The sequence below is a fragment of the Delphinapterus leucas genome, chromosome 5 (assembly GCF_059928025.1).
Source record: "Delphinapterus leucas isolate spDelLeu-1000000601 "Yukka" chromosome 5, BTC_Dleu_Yukka2, whole genome shotgun sequence".
NCBI classification, from domain to species: Eukaryota; Metazoa; Chordata; class Mammalia; order Artiodactyla; family Monodontidae; genus Delphinapterus; species Delphinapterus leucas.
In genome coordinates, this window is record NC_143133.1 from 31,046,171 (window position 1) to 31,067,223 (window position 21,053).

The following is a 21,053-nucleotide window of genomic DNA, read 5'->3' on the forward strand; positions in this document are numbered from 1 at the left end:
TTTGTTAAATGGACATAAGAATAAAAGCAGACATTCCACGCTTCAACTATATTTATCACACATGCCTGTGTGCACATTTCCACCACTCCCATCCCCGGGGGAGAATGTATAACCTTGCATTAAATCAAACTACAGAGCGTGAAGGGAAGAAGAGCTAAAGACAAGTTCAGAGCTAACATTTCTGGAGCACCTAATACATTCCAGGGGCTGTGCATTATCTCATTAAATTCTCGGAACTTCCCTATGAGGTAGGTATTGTTACCTTCATTTTACTTAGAGGAAAAAGGCTCAGAGAATCTAAGTAACTTGTCCATGGTGACACAGCTGGTAACTGGCAGCACTGGAATAAGGCAGCAAATCGGATTGATCCCAAGTCTGAGCTCCTAATAACTCATGGTATCGTCCATCTAGATCCATAGTAACCATTGCTGAGACTCTGATATTAACATGGCTTATGAGAAGGATGTAGCCACCAAAATGGCTCTATCAATTTTAGTATGAGCACCCCAAGCGCAGTACATAATCTTTCAGGGAACTTAGAGTGCAGGGACAGGGGAATGATCATAAAGGAATCAGAACCAATGTATCTGAGGCTGAAAAACTAGAAATGATAAGCCTGAAAAAAATGGAAGCTCAGGAGAGGGTTTTACTATTTGAAATGCTTGGTGTCATTACGTAGTGCAGGTAGATATGTCTAAGTATAGACACAGGGACCTGAAACCAATGAACAAAAGAAAACAGAAAATAGCTTTCTAAAAGACAAAGACGGAATTCTCTGGCACTGCAGTGGTTAGGACTCAGCGCCTTCACTGCTGAGGGCACGGGTGGGGAGCTAAGATGCCACAAGTCGCGTGGCACAGCCAAATAATAATAATAAAATGGTAATAATAATAATAAATTTTTAGAAAAAGACCAAGAGACATGAAGATGGAATGGGCTTCCTCTAGAGGTAGAAAGATTCTCATCACTAGCAGGTTCAACAGAAGTTAAAGGACCCCTCATCACAGATGGTGAAATTAGGATTTGAATTGTCTCACATACTTTGTAACAAATTATATGAACGTAATTCCACAAACTTGGCAACAACTGGCCTTTGGGTAATCTTGCAAAGAGAGCTGGACAACTGGGTGCAGCAGGGCTGGGGGGTAGGGTAGGGAGGGGTGGCCAAAGGCATGGGAAGAGGTAGGAGTTCCCATTCGAGGAGGTGCCCTTAAAAAATTATCGAGTCAAAGAAATTTCCTCTAGAGTGGCTGAAGCTGTCAAGTATAATGATCAAGATGGGTTGGCAGCCATGATTCCTTCTACTCTCAACTAGAGCAATAGAAAGTGGCCAGTTTCGCAGAGAAAAGAGCATGAAGCAGACCCACAGAATGCCTCAGAAATAAACAGCGGAGTCCTTATAGTCCCATGTTCTCAATCCTGGTACTCTCAATGCTCAGCATCCCTGCCCTGAGTATCGTGACACTCCAGCATCCGAATAATTTATCCTGTCTGCTTAAGACAGCTTGAGTGAGTTTCTCACTTGTAATTAAGAGTCTTGGTACATAAGAAAAACAAGTAGAAGAGATTTAGGGCAAAGTGTATTAGCACTTGAAACATTTAGGCAGATGAGCAGCCATTGTTTCAACAACAAATTAAAGGCTTGCCTCACACCAAGTCTTGGTTTAGGTGTTCCTCCCACATGTTCCTATAGCAAAGAGAATTGGTACGTTATCGTATATTCACTAAATTATAAATTCCACATGAACAGGGGTTGCGTTTTTCTTACCGATGTAACCCAACATCCGGCATTATGTCTTTTATAAGTATATACTTATTACTACCTTCAAAGACTGATCTGTGTCAGAAAATGGCAGTACAATGGAAACCATTGGTCTGCTTTGCAGAAGACCTGGGTTGTATTTCAAGCTCTGTAACAAATGAATCTCCATCTACTTACTAGCAAAGTGGGGAAATAACCTTTATTCCAGCTTTACACTTCAGGAATGTACTATTTACTACGAACCTAAGTTACCTCACACTTCCCAATTCAAATAAACAACAATCAGAGTACAATCTTCCATTTGTAAGCAAGATATACAGGATTTCCTCTCATTTTAATCCTATGAAGAGGATATTTTCTTTATTGTCAGGGTTCACCTCAGCTTTCTAGCCAAGATCATGCTAATCTCAAGATGGCACCAGGCCAAAGATCTGAAAAGGCAGTGAGTGGTACAAGGGTCTAGCCATTTCCACCCAACGTGTTTCTGACAGGCCTTCTTTCCTCTGGAGCTCCCCATTGGGCAGACAGCAACCCTCAGCTGAACATCACAGGATGACAGCTTCTCCTGGCTAACTGTGCATCCTTCCTTTACCTCTCACTGGAGTTACTCTCCACTAAACCGTTTTGCACTTCTAACTCCACTGTAGCATCCACCTCCTGCAGAATTCTGTGATAAAATCAAAGACTAGTTTGTTTCTAATCTGGGCCATTAATTTACTCTCTCATTTATTTAACCGCTGCTGATGTTAATAATGCTTGGCAGGCTTTCTATCAGGCTGTGACATTTTGGCTTAGTGTCCCCAAAGCATTTTAAGTCTAGTACAAGGTATGATTTTTTCTTTCACATAAAACATTGCAATTTTACCAGCAAAATTAATTACATTTCATTGTATCTAGTCAAGATACTTTTATTTTACCATAAATACAAAAACCAAACCAAACCAAAAATAATAGTTGTGACACAGAAAAACACACCAAACCTTAACAGCACCATCTGGTGGTGCTTGACAGGAACTGCTCACTGCTCAATCATTCAGGGAAAGACCTCTTGAAACTGCAACACCTTTGTGTTATCTTCTGTCCATCTAGTGTAATTAAGGTTTTAAAATAAGGCCAAATAACGAAAAATATAATTAAAGTTAAATCAAGGCTTTAAAGTTGGTGAATACATACAGGTGTTATGTTCCTTTTTCAGAGCTCTGGAGTAGAGTAACCTCCTCTCCCCACATCTCTCATCACCATAGTACAGACTATTAACTTGTTTTTGTTTGTGGTATTTATCAGCGTCTGAAACTTTATAAACATTTTTTTATCTTTTGATAATTTGGCTTCCCTGCAAGGACATAAGCTCTGTGAGGACAGAGCCCTTATCTCTCATCCCTATAATCCTCAGTGCTGCCTGGCAAATAGGTTCTCAAAACTTTTTGAATAAATGAATCTTTTTAATTTAATGAACAGCTACATTTAGATCAGCCTTGGAATTATGAAAAAAACCCACCTGAGAGAAAATTTTACTGTAAACTTAGAGATCATGGGGTAAGAATTAAAGAGGCCCTGGAGAAGTGAAGTCCATGGCCAGTTAAGGGAGAACCAAATGACCTGGCTAGAAGAAATTAGGGGAAGACCAGACTGGTCTACAGATGTTTTTATGTGCTCCAAACTGTGTTAATTACTGCAGATGAATGCCTGAAGGGAACTGTCATCTAACACAATCACATTTAAAACAACACTGGCATAAATGTACAGCCTGTGCTGGAATATTTATAGGGACACGGAGTTGCTGCCTCACAAGGCATCCTGCCAACTACACTTGGAGACTTCAGGCTACCAACAGGAGCTTAAGACAGTCACAAGATGGGAGTGGATAATTATAGACCAAAGATTAATACAATCAGTTAATCAAAAGACAAATTAAAAAGGTGTTAATTAGAAAAATTATTTATTTCTGCTCCTTTCATACATCTTATTGTTCAGGTAACAGTCTTACATATCTGAAATGATGCACTGTCACACACTCTGTTTAAAGGCAAAGCACCACAGGTAAAGCTGATCAGCTGTCCAGAGTTCTCAGCTTATGGGATCTCACTTCCTGATTTTACATTAATTTCTGAAGGTCAGAAGTGTCATCTCCAAAAAATGTTAAGGGGTTTGTAAAAAATAATCACTTTATTCAATATTATAGTTGTAGAAATGAAGTATATTTTCTTTAAGAAATGAAAAAAAGAAGAAGAAAATGCCACTTAACATCGTTGGTATGTCAGTATAGGCCAGCAGGAAAAAATGCTGATAAGCTTGTCTCTGATACCAAGAAGACATTCTAGTCCAAGCTATAACACATTTCCTATGTTTTCACTAGATGTTTCTTTTCTGCTGCTTTTCATCCTTTTCCATATTTCATATCAGAGGACTGGTACAGCCTTTAAAACTTCATTAACGGGAGCAAATTCAGTATCCACCGATTTCTTCACAAAAGGCACTCTAACCCATCAGATAGCCCCTATAAAAATAAAATTTATAAACACAAAAAGTGAAAAGGAAGCAACATTTCAATGTGTCCCAAACAAATTTTATGATGAATCAAATGACAATCTGAAAATATAATTGTGTGATTCCTCATTATGGTTCTTATTTCAAATCTTGCCCCCCAATAAATACAGTACTGGGTCTGGGTTCCATTATCCTTCTCCCTCAAAGGACAAAGTTACAAACCAATATGCTAAACAACAGAGGATGAGAAAAAAAAAAGTAAAGAGAAAAAAATGTTATGTAAAAGTCAAAGAAAGAGTCAGAATCAATTTCCTTTCGACTCTCACAATTGCCAACAAACCTTTTTATGGAAAGAAGCTGGTTTAGATTTCCTGAAAACCCTAATATTACCAAAGGAGAAAGTAGGAGGGCCAGGAGCTGTTCAGCCTGGGAGGCAAGCCCTCACGCCCTCCAGAAGCAGTGTGCAGAAGCGTGTCTGCCTTGCACCTCTGTTTCTTTAGGAAATGTCTTGATGGCAGGCAGGGGGCATTAGCTATAGCTGTTGAGCAAGTCAAACTTCACACTGTTCAAATAGGAAATCCTTTTACTAAATGTACAAGTTGGGCCCTGAAATCCCCTTTAAATTAAAGTATTAAAAGTCTGCTTTATAAAGTTCCAAACTTTTTCTTCTGCAATAAATCCTTGCAACCTATTATTTAGGATCTGCAGGATCAAGGAAAAAACAGATTGTGTAAAACTATCCACATTAAGAAAGGGTTGAATACACCCTGTACCCGCTGATGCCTTTGGAACTCCTCTCCTTTTGATCCTGCCTCTAATACGAGTGGGTAAGCTTAACACGAATGGGCAAACGTTACTCAGTTTCCTCATCTATAAAATGGAGTTACGTCAAAGGATTTTAAGGATTATATAAGAGAATCTACTAATACAGTAACTGCTATTCATGGTAATAAGCACTTAACAAACATTAGCTATTATTAGTTCAGTGTCTCAAATTTCTTCATCACTAAGGTGGGGACAAAAAACTACTTCATGGGGCTGAGATCTACTATAGTGCCTGACACAGAGCGGACACTCAAGAATTTCCTCCCTTCCAGCTCCTGGACTCACCTGACTCTCTTGGGTCTTGGGTCTACATGCAGCCAATGTGATCTCCTTAGAACTCATTTATACCTTTCCTTCTGCTCTACCAGCCTGGTCAGTACACACTCTGAGTACAGAGAGCACTTTCACCTCACACAACCGCTGTCACAACTCTGAGACAAACAATGCTTCTCCCCCCACTTCTCCCCCCAAACTGAATAAAAAATAAAAAGCCTCTTAGTGTATATACTGACTTTGAAGACCGCCTCATCAATTTGCTACTGTAATGCCTGACACTTCACAAAAGGCAAACTCTAAGACCTAAGCTTCACAAGCAAAGAATCTGAAAAAGAATAGACACATGTATATATATATATAACTGAATCACTTCACACCTGTACACCTGAAACTCATACAACACTGTAAATCAACTATATTCCAATACAGAATAAAAATGTTTTTAAAAAGATTAAACCTACAAAAAAATAAAATCAAATCTTTGGGGCTTCCCTGGTGGCGCAGTGGTTGAGAGTCCGCCTGCCGATGCAGGGGACACGGGTTCGTGCTCCGGTCCGGGAAGATCCCGCATGCCGCGGAGCGGCTGGGCCTGTGAGCTATGGCCGCTGAGCCTGCGCGTCTGGAGCCTGTGCTCCGCAAAGGGAGAGGCCACAACAGTGAGAGGCCCGCGTACCGCAAAAAAAAAAAATAATAATAAATAAATAAAATAACATCTTTGTCAGATAATTCTAACAGCAAGAACAAAAAGAGACCTAAGCGTCACAAGAAAAAAAGTTGAAGATTTTAAGAAAGTGTCCACTAATATTTGCACCAGTGGAAATTACTCAACAGCTGGCTCACACTATGGAACAAAAGTACTGAGGACTCTTTAGAGACAGCTGCCTGTCATCTGCATATACTAATAGGTGAACATGCACTTTTGGACACATATCTCTTGATACAGTTATACGTTGTGGTATTCTTCCTTGTAATTAGTATATGACCTATGCTTATGCATCAAATAAAGCCATGTTTTAATATGTAAAATTATATCAGTAGAGAATACATCAGGTCTTTTAAAAAGCATAAATCACAAAATATAAAGCTAGTAGTACCATTTCACTGCTATTGTTCTCTCCTTTTTAAAGGTACCTCTTGTTAAAGGTGATATCAGATTCTCTGTGAGCGTGCAACCCTGGAAGTTATGAAGCATCTTATAGCATAGCCAACTTTTATCTCAGATGTTAGCGACTTATTTGATCTGAAAAAACTCATGGTTACTGATGTTTCTTTACTTTTTGTTGTTGCTGCTGTCCCATTTATTATATATCAAACTGCTTATATATGATGGGTCCTCAAAGAGAATGTATGCGCAAGAAGACACATCCCTTTCTTGCTGGTGGTACTAACCACACCCCTATCATGTGCAATATGTAGGCTCACAGACCTGGCTCATCATCTTTTGGGGCCTGCAAATATTCCAGAAAATGCAACACTGTTGCTTCCCTTATTTTCCCAAACTGTCCACTGTTTCTCCCCACTCCACACTCAAGGTACCAGGCATTAGGAGCTGTAGATGAGAAATCATATCAAAGAGGGGATCATAAAGTCTTTCCTCTTAAAAATGTAAATCTTAGATTTAGCTGCACAGCAAGTTACAAAAAGCAGCAATTTTCTATTTAGACTATTGTTCTGCTTTGACTATATCTAAATATAATTTACACCCAAAATCCAGAGTATACTCTGTTTTTTTTTTTTTAAAATATCAATTATTTATTTATTTTTGGCTGTGTTGGGTCTTCGTTTCTGTATGAGGGCTTTCTCTAGTTGTGGCAAGCGGGGGCCACTCTTCATCGCGGTGTGTGGGCCTCTCACTATCGCGGCCTCTCTTGTTGCGGAGCACAGGCTCCAGACGTGCGGGCTCCGTAGTTGTGGCTCATGGGCCTAGTTGCTCCGCGGCATGTGGGATCTTCCCAGACCAGGGCTTGAACCCACGTCCCCTGCATTAGCAGGCAGATTCTCAACCACTGCGCCATCAGGGAAGCCCAGAGAGTATACTGTTATTTCTTATTTCCTATTGTTACCTTAGTCAACAATCTTGGAAACTGGCCTATAGAATGTGGAAAAGACAAATGTTTATATAAATAATTGCAAAAGTAAGACAGAAGCAATCCAGAGAATTAAACATTTTTCAAAACCTTTTTGTAAGTAGTAGATTATCCTAAAAGGATAATTTAGGATAATTATCCTAAATTTAGGATAATTTAGGATAATTATCCTGTTGTCCTAGAAGTCAAATGCTCAAGCTAAAAGAAAAACACACAGCCTAAGGAGAAGACCTAAAACCTTAAGGAAGAATGGGAAGCTTAAGCAGAATGAGAACAAATCTGGTTCTATGGACAAAACCAGCTCACTGCTTCTGTTCTGCTATATGCCTCCAAAGGTTCTTTCTGTTTTCATTATTAATTTTTAATAGCCTCTTTATCCTCTCTGGGAGCCTCCTCTTTTCCTGTTTTGCTATGAAAAACTTCAGACTCTTCTATTGGTATACCTTTGGCAACAAGGGTAGAACAAAGAGGAACAAAAAGAGGAGGCTGGGGCTTCCCTGGTGGCGCAGTGGTTGAAAGTCCGCCTGCCGATGCAGGGGACATGGGTTCGTGCCCCGGTCTGGGAAGGTCCCACATGCCGCGGAGCGGCTGGGCCCGTGAGCCATGGCCGCTGAGCCTGCGCGTCCGGAGCCTGTGCTCCGCAACGGGAGAGGCCACAGCAGTGAGAGGCCTGCGTACCGCAAAAAAAAAAAAAAAAAAGAGGAGGCTGCAGTCTCTGTCCTCGTACAATTTAACAAATGCCCCAAATTTTTCTCAGGACAAAAATAAGAGCCATTGGCAGTCTGATGGAGCTACATGGCCACAAAGATATTCAGCTGACAAAGAACACTGCTCTCTTTTCCCATATTGCAGGGTGAAGATGGGAACATGAGTGCAGGATAAGTATTTGTGACTTTCTAGAAAGTCTGTCCATTCTACCCCAGATGTGTTATAGATACGGACAGGTTAAGCCACAGAACAAGTGAACTTGTGTAATTCAAACACATTCCTATTTTCCCTTCTACTGTCTCATAATAAAATCAGAAAATATCAGTTTTAAGAAATCAGTACAGTTGACACTTGATGTTTAACATATTCCCTAAAAAATGAATTTTCTAAGAGCTAATCTTTGTATGGTATGTTTGCCCAAAGTTCCTGTAGTTACTAATGTATCCATAGGTGAAATCAGAATATAGGGAAACGTGATCAGACTCATCTACATTTAAAATGAAAGATCTCAAACAGAATTATAAAAGTTGCCATAAAACCAATTTATTTTTGTTCTAAAGATAGTGTTCGTTTTCTGAATCAAAATAATCTAATATACATATATGAAATCCTTTCCCCATCTTTTTGGAGAGGCAGTAATTCTCCTTTCCTGTCCAATGCTTAGTGGATTTTCCTCATATCAATATTCAAAGAGCAGCAGCAATTAATGGCTCAAAAGTATTCCTTACTGTTATTATTACTGTGGGAATTCCATATGTTACAGATTAACCAAAAAGCCCTTTAGAGAAATGTCTCCAGTCAGTGGTCATTGATGCTACAGCAAAATAACAGGATTTTCTCATGAACATGTATGGAGATAACAGTCAGGAAGACCTATTCGTCTCAATTTTGCTACTAATTATAGCTATAACCTTGAGCAAGTCACAAATTTCTCTGGTTCTCGAAATTTTCATCTGTTTAAATAAGGTTTAAATTAAATCTCCTATGATTTTATGAGATCCAGGTAATTATTTTACCAGTTTGCAAGTTAAGGTGCTGATTATACGAAGTACTTAATAACTTACGGCAGTTTCATTCTCATGAATACTCTAGCCATGAAAAAACTCAATAGGACGCAGACAAATCCAATGAATAAAAGGAGAAATCTATTGAGCTTTGGAATGTTTGGTGCATTGGATCGGTCCAGGATTATGAAACCTAAACCTCCCATTGTAAACAGGAAGCTGGATGCGAGTCCTTCCATAATATACTGTCCATTTACTCTGAAAAAGAAAGACCAGAGCAAACAATAAATGAAAATTCCCAGAAAAATAAAAGACTTTTTCCTTAGACTGAAATTCCTATTTCTGCTAAAATATTGTTGTGCTTATTTTTTTATTATTACCCTTACAACTATTTTACCATATTTCTGGCTATTCATTTCAATAAATATTTATTGAGAGCCTATTATGTACCAAGCACTATTTAGGTTCTGGGGACACAACAATGAACAAAACAGACACAAATCTTTGTCTTCATGGAGCTTATGCTCAAAAAAACCTTTCAAACTTCAACTAACACAACTGCCTATGTAAAATCAATACTCACATATATACATATATACATATATACATATATATATATTTTTTGGCCACGCCGCACAGCTTGTGGGATTTTCGTTCCCGACCAGGGATTGAACCCGGGCCCTCAGCAGTGAGAGCACAGAGTCCTAACAAATGGACCACCAGGGAATTCCCAATACTCATATATTTTAATTATTAGCTTAAAAAGCCAACTAATATATGTACGTGAACACTTTACCCAGAACTTTTGGAAAATTATGTTATTTAAATTTCTACTATTAATTTCAAATTAATTTTGAATTGGTTAATGTTTCCCGAGTTTTAATAATTAATAAATCTCTTGTTTCAAAGTGAACTTTTTAAAAGCAAGCAAGTTCTTAACTAAGGCTTCATGAACCCCACAAAGATGTCCAGCAATCTATAAACCCTTAAATTTTTGTATATACACGTATCTGATTTTTCTAGGGATGAAGAACTTTCAAGTTCTGAAAGCTCACGGACCCCAAAAGGCAAATTTCTCTGTTAAAGATATGATTTATACATAGGCACATATAAAGAAGGTATATACATTTTTGCTAAACTAATTGTTTTAATTGAAAACGCAATACATGCAGCGGTTTCAAAATTCAAACTCAGGTGACGAGACAGTGAAGCGTCTCCCTGCCATCAAGATCTCCTGTCATCCATATCCCCTCCACAGAGATCACAGTAATCTTTCCAGGAATATTCTATGCATGGAATACCACTAACGTAAGTGTAAATACAAACATATAGCTATGTTTAGGTAGATAGTTACCAAGTGGCTTGTATAAGGCAATACAAGAAGCACTGCTCAGGTGAAACAAACCACACTGTTTTGGTGTTCATTGCCTACATGGAACTCCCAAGTCTCAAAAATTAGTTTTCCTAGGTAATAGTATATCCAGGGGTCCAAAGATTTTTTCTTAAATGACCAGATTGTATATATCTTAGGCTTGCCGGCCATATGGTTTGTATAACACGACACAGTAGCCTGAAAGCAGCCATAGATAGTACAGAAACAAATGGGTGTGCCTAATTCCAATAAAGCTTTACTTACAAATAAACAGGTACCTGTGGTTTGCTGACCCCAGAACAGCCTATAAATGAATTTTAAACTGATACCCTCCTTTAAATAAGTGAACATGTCGATCACTGTGAAATATTTTATTTCCTAATAAGTGAATACATAAATAATATACTTCTACTCTTGTTCTTGTCCACTTCCTGCAATCTCTGAATTTAGCATTTTAAAACAGCTAGTGTCTAAATACAGATGCACCCAATAGGTTGCACTGTATTTTTAAATAAGCAGGCATGCCTCAGCAATCTTCCTTCCCACCAGCAAATCATTCAAAATGATATCTTTTACCTGTAGGCCAAGAAAGCTACTGGTCTCTGGTGCCCATGTTCATCAGTCATGGAGCCGACACTTGGAGGTTCCACGATAACATCATAAATGATGCCTAAATGAAAGACAACAACATAGATTAGATTGGATTCCTAATTTTAAAATAGATTTAGAGTTTTTATCGGTCTCTAAAGGTTCATTTATATTTAAATAGGACTGCTTTGATGTATTATTATAATCAAATGAGGCCCAGCTTACTTCCTAAACTTCAGATAAACCAGAATTTATCTTCAGAAATTCAACTCAGTAGTTTAGAATGACTTGCAAAACATAAAAGAAATTCATTCAGTATTGTTGCAAACTCAAGAATGACTCCACAATAAAGCAGATTTAACATTAAAGGCTATTTTTAGTTCAAGAAAATGTTCCACATATACTTGGATTTGTTTCTTTAAATTAAGAGGTAACTAGAGAAATTTTCTTGCTTGAAAGTAAAATGAGACGTTTTAAAATCACACCACTAGGCAGACTGGCAATACTAGAGATTCACAATCATTAATGTTAATATCCATCATTATGTCATAATGTCATCATGATCATTTATGCTAATGTCCATCAACACTGTTTCTCAAATCTCCCACTGTCAAAGTCTACTCTTTATCTTCACTGTTTTCCATCATCCCCACCTCCAGCTTTGCTTAAGCACAGCAAGACTGTCTCCCTCACCTTTGACTAACAAAACAATCACTTGGGAATTCCCTAACTCACCCCCACCCCCCAAACCAAATCTACAAACTGGAACCTGCATCCATCCTCACCTCCAGCTACAACAGAGGAAGAGTCCCTCCTATCACCATGGGATCCCTTTTGCAATAATAAGGACTCGGTCCCCCTTGCCATTTCAGAGACTTTGTTCCATGGGCTACCTCTTCTCTTTCCTGTATTTTCAACCTCTTGTTCCCTACATCAACTTTCCCTTGACACCAGATCCTCCTAGCTAACATTCTACTTCTATGCTTCCTTTTTGAAAGGGGGCCAGGCTTCCTTCTGGAGGAAAAAAAAAAAAAAAAAAGGTTAACTCTCTGTCTCCACTTCCTCACTCATCCTTCATTTTTCAGCTCACTCCGATCTGGCTTCTGCCACCACTGATATTACTCTTGCTCATGGAGGCTAATGGCCTCCATGTTGTCAAATTCAAAGGACACTTTTCAGTTCTCTTATTAGGAGGTCTCCTAGCAGTGCTTGATCCAGTTTACTAAATCCATTTTCTTGGGGTAAAAAGATGGCTTCTCATGGCTTCCATGACACTCCTGTCCATGTTTTCTTGCTACCTCTCTAGCTGAGCTTCATCTGCTATAAAACCACTCAACGTTTGGAGTTCCTTAGGGCTCGATCCACTATGCTCTTCTTTTCCTACCTTCTCTCTCCAACTGAACTTATCCCTTCCCAGGGCTTTACTATGCTAATGATTCTCAATGTGCCAACACCTACCGAATCATGTTAGCACTATTAAAATTAGATGTAAGCTCCCTAAGAATAGAAACTCTATGTTCTTCAATATCTGGCTCATGGGAGGAGTTCAGAAAACATCTGTTATCGACTAATTTCAACACAAACCTCTTTCCTCAGTTCTAGACTCCTATCTGCAAACTTGACATATCCAACTAATTATAGTTGGTTATGTCCAACTATTATTTATCCCAAAGTGACCTCTGGGTTCACCATTCCCAACCAAAAAAACTTCATTTCTCTAGTCTCAGAAAATGACACTTCCACCTACTTGGTGCTCAAACTAGACACCAGGAAACTTCCTTCACATGTCATGCTCCCCCCACATCCAATCAATCATCATCAAGATCCACTGAATCTATTTCCAAAATATCTTTCATTATACATTCCTCCATCTCTAGTGCCACCAACCTTGTCTACTCTAAGTCAACTACAAAACCCACCTAATTGGTATCTCAGTCCCGCACTTGTCCATACTTTCCCCTCTGCCTAGATACGCTTTTCCCCAATCTTTCAAATTTTGGCTAACATGTCATTTTCTCAGAAACCACATTCGAATGTAAATGATGTTCCTAACTCTGATTGTTTTTACATAACCTCTTGTTCTTTTCCTTCAATGTACTCATGGCAATTTGCAGTGGAAAAACTAATGTAATGGAGAAAGATTTATGTGATATTTAACGTATCTCAACCAATGACATTATAAGCTTCAGGAGGGCAGGGCCCTTATCTGTTTCATTCATTGTTGCCTCCAGTACCTAATGCCTGGAACTTAACAGGAACTCAATACATTATTTGATGAATATTTCTCAGCAATAAATATTGTTTATTTATAAAGGTACACTCAGTTTCTAGAAGACTCCTTTCCAGTGGCAAAACCGATTCCTTGTATGAGACAGCTCATGGCCTTGGCCACTAAAAGGTGTCCTTTCACTATCCCCCAGAAATTAGGGCAAAGAATCTCCCCATTACAAACACAGATGGAAAAAGTGCCCAGAGTGAAAACTGTGAGGCTTCCAGCAAAGGCCCTGGCTCCAAGGGAGGTAAGGGTTACAGGAAAGATTTCTAGCAGATGAAGACTTACTAAAAAAAAAAAAATGCCACATGCATTTTAAATTTTGTTTATTCAATCCAGCACCTATTAATGTGCTGAGCAAATGTGAACGCTAATGCAATGTTAGGACAGTATCTTACCAACATAAAAAATATTTTAAACGTAATTTATTTAAATGAACATAAGTTAACTGCCACTGTTCTAGATTTGGGAGGAGGGTAAATCCAAAGGTTCATTCTAGAACTAAGCCTGCATGATTTCAGATACTTCCCTCCTCAGCGCCAACTATTTTCACAAGACATCTATGAAATGAAGATGTCTGACTATTCCCTTAAAAACAGAACCAGCTGCTCTTGCTGTCCCTAATCTGTGGAGCTTTAATTTTATCATTTCCAAATTAAGTACCCCACTTCCGAAAATCTAAAAGTGCAGTAGCAGTGTTGAGTAAATCATGGAACTGCGGCTTGAAAGGGTGGTAGCTATGAAAAGACTGTAGCCGGGTTGCCAACTCACCACTGTACAAAGCGACGCCCCTTTTGCAAAGGACAGGATAAAATGACAATGCAGTGTTCAACGGTAATGCTATTTTCCTTATTCTTTAAATTTTCAACTTCCGATCTCTCAAATACGCGATATCTTCTGCAAATCTATCTCCAATCTCAAATATTTATCAAAACTGTGGTTTCGAAAGATTACATTCATATTTATTGTTGATCGGGGCAAAAGCAACACCGAACCCTTAGGTTTGAGCTAACAAACCTAAAGGCTGTCAAGTCTATTCCAAAGTTCCAGGGACGGTAGACAAAGAGAAGGTAACAGTCCCACACCCTCCTGACCAACCGTGGAACTAAAATGGGCCAAAAGAGATTTTCCCAGGGCCTTTGTCAAATAACTCACGGCATTCAATAAAAGGAGCAACAATCTGGGCTTGAAAAATATATTATTCGGCTCGGACCGCCTGGCTAAGAGGTCAGGAGACAGAAGGCAATGGGAGCGAGAACAGGAGTCCCCTCAAGATACAGGACAGGGCGTGAGGGCAAATAAACCTTTGGGCCGTTAACACTCGGGACCCCAGAGTTTCCCTCCACCCTCGGAAAAGATCGAGAGGAGAGCGATGCTTTCCCGGGCTGAGAGCGGAACAGACGCGCCCCGAGGGCGGGCCGGCTCCCAGCGCCTCAGCGTCTCTCGGGGCCCAGGCAGGACGAGTTACCTCCGGTGATGAGGAAGTAAGACACCACCACCAGAGCGTACACCGTCATGGCCGACGGCATGTGCACCCAGGGCGGCTTCTTCAGCTTCAGGTTGGGACATTCGAGCACTAAGAACGGGACTCGGTACAAACTCTCCATGTTGGTGGCGGCACGAGCAGCGGTCGGCCGCCAGTCCCACACGCCCCCCGGCAACAGGCCCGCCCGCTCTTCCCCCGGCGCGTGCGCGGGGAAGGGAATGGCAGGTCCGCAACGCTCGGAGGCAGAGTTTACACCCATAGAAGAAAAGAAGAAACTATAAAAACGGATAAGTGACACGAATTAAAAGTATGTATTATTGAATCTTGTGAAGCATAAATTTGACTAAGAAGCTCAGTTATAACCAATGAATAAACATGTGATTTCTGTACCTTCCAGGACCTGCAGGCCTTCAGACGTGGCCAAGCTGGAGCAGCAGAAGGATCAGGATCGATCTGAGCCCCTCCCACTTGCTGATGCTGGGGATTTGGAAGCTGATTGGACGCAGGACGCTCTAAGTTCCCAGAGCCAGAGGATGAATGGGGGACGTTTGGAAAGCTCTGCATTTTTTATTAGCGGGTTTTTCAAGAGCTTGAGAAAGTCCTACGTTGCTGAGCTTTTACTTTCTGATGTAGCAGTGGTGACAGTAGTAATAATTGTTACTAATAATTGTTAAATTAATGTATTATAAAATTAAAAATACATATCTAGTTTAGATCTATCACAAAGGTCAAGAGGACATCTCCACAAGATGTCTAAAGCGGATACCTTGACGTGACCAAAATACTATTTTTTTGTTTGTTCGCGGTACGCGGGCCTCTCACCGCCGTGGCCTTTCCCGTCCCGGAGCACAGGGTCCGGACGCGCAGGCCCAGCGGCCATGGCTCACGGGCCCTGCCGCTCCGCGGCACGTGAGATCCTCCCAGACCGGGGCACGAACCCGCGTCCCCTGCATCGGCAGGCGGACTCCCAACCACTGCGCCACCAGGGAAGGGAAGCCCCTAAAGTACTATTTTAAATAACCAGTATCCTCTGCTATTTTCGTAAATGCTAAAATATTTCAGCCCGAAAATCTTGAAATCGTCCTGATTTCTCTCTTTTTTAAACCTCCGTATCCAAAGTATTAGCAGATCTTTTTGGTTGTACTATCAAAAATATCTTTAATTCATCCACTTTTCTCCATTCCATATTTACCACCCTAGTGGAAGCCACCATCATCTCTTGCCTGGGCTATGTTTACAATCCAAGTGGATGAAAATATTTGATGGAAAATTTGTCTTTGGGGATGGACTAGATGGCCTAAACATTTTTGTTTGTTTTCTGTTTAGTTTTTGTTTTTTATATACTCTCTTAAGATACTGCTAATACCTGTTTTCTTTTGGAATAAGAGTTCAAAGTGACTGATTATATAAATCCAGGAGAGACTGATATCTTTATAATTGAGCCAATATTTTTATGGTTTTTGTTTGTTACTGAGCTCATGGTGTTTTACAGGATGGTATGCATTGGTTCTGCACTTTAGTGACTCGATTACTGAGAAATTGTTTAAATACCACAGTAGTAAAAATATTTATAAAACATTGCAGCATCTAACTCTAAATACAGATGAGGCTTGCTGCTCTTATTGTTTAATAGTGAGAGTCTCGGGAAGCAGCTGCATAGCACAGGGAGATCAGGTCGGTGCTTTGTGACGGCCTGGAGGGGTGGAATAGGGAGGGTGGGAGGGAGGGAGACGCAAGAGGGAAGAGATATGGGAACATATGTATATGTATAACTGATTCACTTTGTTATAAAGCAGAAACTAACACACCATTGTAAAGCAATTATACGCCAATAAAGGTGTAAAAAAAAAAAAAAATAGTGAGAGTCTCCCCCTGAGTCTTACTCAGTGTGTATTAGGGAAGGGATGTTAATCTTAGATTATGAGAGGGTCACTAATAACACCAGTAATAAAGGGTGTTTACACCACAGCCAGCATTTACACATAGGAAGTTTTTCTGGGGACTATAAAGCAGAATGTTTCTGAAATTCCCATAGTTATATAAACAAGGAAAACTTTGGAACAATTAAAAATATGTTGCCTTGAGAAAATAAGGAAAAACATAGAAATTAAAAGTTTTTAAGCTTCCTGGAACTTCCCTGGTGGTGCAGTGGTTAAGAATCTGCCTGCCAATGCAGGGGACACGGGTTCGAGCCCTGGTCCGGGAAGACCCCACATGCCACGGAGCAACTAAGCCCGCAAGCCACAACTACTGAGCCTGCACTCTGGAGCCCGCAAGCCACAACTACTGAGCCCACGATCCACAACTACTGAGGCCTGTGCACCTAGAGTCCATGCTCTGCCACAAGAGAAGCCACCACAATGAGAAGCTTGCGCACCACAATGAAGACTAGCCCCCGCTCACCCCAACTAGAGAAAGCCCGCGCACAGCAATGAAGACCCAATGCAGCCAAAAATAAATAAAATAAAATAAATACATTTATAAAAAAGGTTTTTAAGCTTCCTTTATATCTTCAGAAAGGAAACTAACAGTTTTTTAATTATTCTTTTTTTTAATGTATTTATTTTATTTTATTTTTGGCTGCGCTGTGTCCTTGTTGCTGTGCGTGGGCTTTCTCTAGTTGCGGCAAGCGGGGTCTACTCTTTGTTGCAGTGCACGGGCTTCTCATAGCGGTGGCTTCCCTTGTTGCGGAGCCCGGGCTCTAGGCGCGTGGGCTTCAGTAGTTGTGGCTCGCGGGCTCTAGAGCACAGGCTCAGTAGTTGTGGCGCACGGACTTAGTTGCTCTGCGGCATGTGAGATCTTCCTGGGCCATGGTTCGAACCCGTGTCCCCTGCACTGGCAGGCAGATTCTTAACCACTGCACCACCAGGGAAGCCCCGGAAACTAACATTAATTAACCACCTCTTGGCAGATATATTATGTTGTCATTTATGTTAGTTCTTATTTATTCTTCATGACAATTCTATTAGGTAATTACTAATGTCACCACTTTACATATGACAAAACTGAGGCTTGGGAAGTAAAACGAACTCAAAAAGTATATTCTGTGATTGGAAGAGAACTAAAGGCAATTGCCCTAAATATAAAACAGATTTAAGCGTTTAAGATGAGACAAATTTATATAGTTATCCTTCCTCTTATATATTCTGGGGCCAAATAATTCCATATACATTATAGAAAAAACACAGAAGTTTTAAAAAAATATAAATTTACTAATACAAAATAAAACTGCCAAGTCAGAACATATCACATTCATCTATATATCGAATTATTACTGTTACTTCTTTACTCTGTTCTGAAAGGTAAGTTTGTTCCAGGAAACAATTCACTATTTTTTTTAACATCTTAAACTTTCAAGTATTTTCCAACTTGAGTTTGTAATGTTATACAAGCCAGGTAAAAAAGAAATCTTTCATGAGTAAAATTTGCACATCTGTTACCATCTGTGTCCTAACCAACAACCTTCCTATAGAAAATGTTTTGTTTAAACACAACATAAACTTTATAACTGAAAACCAAACAAATAATGAATATAAGCATGGGCATTAGAGTATGCCCTTAAATAAGCAGAATCTTATTCAGCGGGGGGGGGGGGCTATTGTATGTAAATGAAGAAAGGACAAATGTTGGAAGAAACAAATACTTAAAACTTTATGGGGACTTCCCTGGTGGTCCAGTGGTTAAGAATCCGCCTTCCAATGCAGGGTACGTGGGTTCGATCCCTTATCCGGGAAGTAAGATCCCACGTGCCGCAGGGCAATTAAGCCCGCGCGCCACAATTACTGAGCCCGTGCGCCACAAGCTACAGAGCCCACGCACCACAACTGGAGAGAGAAAATCCGCGCACCACAACTAGAGAGAAGCCTGCGCGCTGCAACGAAAATTTCCGCATGCAGCAACGAAGATCCCACAACTAAGACCCGACACAGCCAAAAATAAAATAAAACTAAAAAGAAAAGAAAAGAAAAAACCATTATGTACAGTAGAGCCCATCACTTTAAGCTGCATATAAAAGCAAAACTGACAAATTTTTACTGTGACAATCAAATCTAAACTCAAGGAAAAAAGGAGCATGTTTAACGTAGAAAGTCATACTAAAAAGCCTTGAAGTCAGGAATGGCTCTGCCAGTCAAAAGAGAAGGGGAACCCTACAAATAAGTTTTAAACTAAATTCTAAACAAACCAGAGCTACCAAGGCTATTAATACTACTGACTTCGGTGTGACTTCAGTTTATTTAAATATGTACTAGAGAGGAAATTAGTAGCTTTGTTTCTGTCAGATAATAATACACAATTTTATCCTAGATTTATTTCCAAGGACATTTTGCAAGATGGCAATACCTTTGAACTATGCTCTTTCCCTCTGGGTTCCGCATATGCAAGGGTATATTTATTTCCCCAGCTCGGCAAGTATTTATTGAGTGATAACTCTGTACCAGTCACTGTGTGAGGCATTATTATGTCTCATGATCTATACAAACTCTTTCTAATGTGATATGAAATTGTGGATTTTGTTATTTCTGTCATTGTTTTAAACTTTGAAAATCAAAATTTGCAAATAAAACATAGGTACATGCCCACTGTAACAACAGAGACACACATGGAACAATTTCCTTTCATCACTGCTCTCATTTTAGTTTTCCTTCCAGAGGTAGTGAGGCCCCTGGGATTAGTTCTGGAATGCACAATTGGAGTAAATGTACTCAGGTCTGGAAGAATCCCCACCTTGGTTTCTGACCCAGAGAATGAGGGCTCTAATGGTAGGAAAGGCTAAGTGGAACCAACAGAACTGCCTTTACCTTCCAAAACAATAAATCAGAAGTGACTGCAGAGATCGATGTCACCATCAAGGACTTGAAAGATGCAGAGTGGGAATTCCTAGCACATTACATTCAGTTAGCCAATTTGGCCCTTTTAAGGAAGGATGAATCTTGGAGAACAACAATGAATGAATGTAAACTGAATCATGCGGTGCCTCCAACTGCAGCTGCTGTTCCACATGGGGTTTCATTGCTGGAGCACGTCACACCCCCGACACCTGTTAGGTGGCTATTGATCTGTCAAATGTTTTTTGATCTGTACATTGGTAAAGGCCATCAGAAGAAGTTTGTTTTCAACTGGGAGGGTCAGCAATACACATTCACAGCCCTATCTCAGGACCATGTCAAATTTCCAACCCTATGTCCTAATCTGATTTTCAGGAACTTTTTTGTATTGCCTTTTCATTTGCAGGCTATATGCCATTGCATTGATGGTATGATGATTGGACCTAGTGATCTAAGTAGCAACAACACTAGATACGTTGGTAAGACACACGCATGATAAAGAATGGAAAACAAGCACAATAAAACATCAGGGGCTTCTCACTGAAATTTCTAAGGGTCTAGTAATTTATAACATGTGAGATATTCCTTCCAAGGTAAAGGATAGTTGCTACATTGATTCCTTCTTCCACTAAGAAAGATGCACCATGAATGCTTAGGGAGCTACTTAGGATTTTGGAGACAACATATACCTCATTTGGTCATGTTATTCCAGTTTATTTAGTGAGTAATCCAATAAGTTGCTAGTTTTGAGTAGGACCCAGAACCGGCAAAGGCTATGCAACAAGCCCAGTCAGCCAAGCAAAATGCTCTGTCACTTGGGCCATATGTCACAGCAGATCCAATATCATTTGTGATGTCTGTGGCACATAGGGATGCTCTATGAAGCTTTTGACACGCCCCTTGAGATGCATCACAGAATGGAGAGCTAAGGGTTTTAGAATAAACTTATGCCAGCCTCCGCAGATAAATAATTTACTTTGAGAAATAGATTCTGGTTTGCCACTGGGCGTTAGTGGAGACTAAGATATTGACCATGGGCAACAAGCCACCATAAAACCTGAACCAGCCATCACCAATTTGGCATTGTCTGACCTATCAACTTATAAATGTGGGTACCCACAGCAGCACTCAATCAACAAATGAAAGTGCTATGCAGGAGATCAGGCTTGAGTAGGTCCTGAATGTGCATGTAAGTTGCATGAGAAACATTCTAAGATCCACATGACCCACATTCCTGCCACATTGCCTCTTCTCTCTCAGCCTGTACACATGGCATTATGGAGAGTGCCCTATGAGCAGTTAACTGAAGAAGAAAACACTGGGGACTGTTTTACAGATAGTTGAAGGAGTGATGGCCAGA

General features: G+C 40.1%; 1 protein-coding gene across 2 annotated transcripts; it reads right to left on the reverse strand.

The window, feature by feature from the left end:
• Window positions 1-3,684: 3,684 nt before the first annotated feature.
• On the reverse strand, window positions 3,685-15,060 carry OSTC (oligosaccharyltransferase complex non-catalytic subunit). 2 transcript variants are annotated; one of them, XM_022567108.2, is made up of 4 exons: window positions 14,850-15,057; window positions 11,098-11,191; window positions 9,210-9,407; window positions 3,685-4,259 (listed from the first exon to the last, which is right to left on the reverse strand). In XM_022567108.2, exons 1-4 carry the CDS (start codon window positions 14,986-14,988, stop codon window positions 4,241-4,243), a joined length of 450 nt encoding a protein of 149 aa, XP_022422816.1. In that variant the 5' UTR covers window positions 14,989-15,057; the 3' UTR covers window positions 3,685-4,240. The 2 variants fall into 2 exon arrangements, with proteins under 2 accessions (XP_022422816.1, XP_089767715.1); XM_089911589.1 differs by lacking the exon at window positions 9,210-9,407 and having other exon boundaries at window positions 14,850-15,060.
• Between the last annotated feature and the right edge of the window lie 5,993 nt (window positions 15,061-21,053).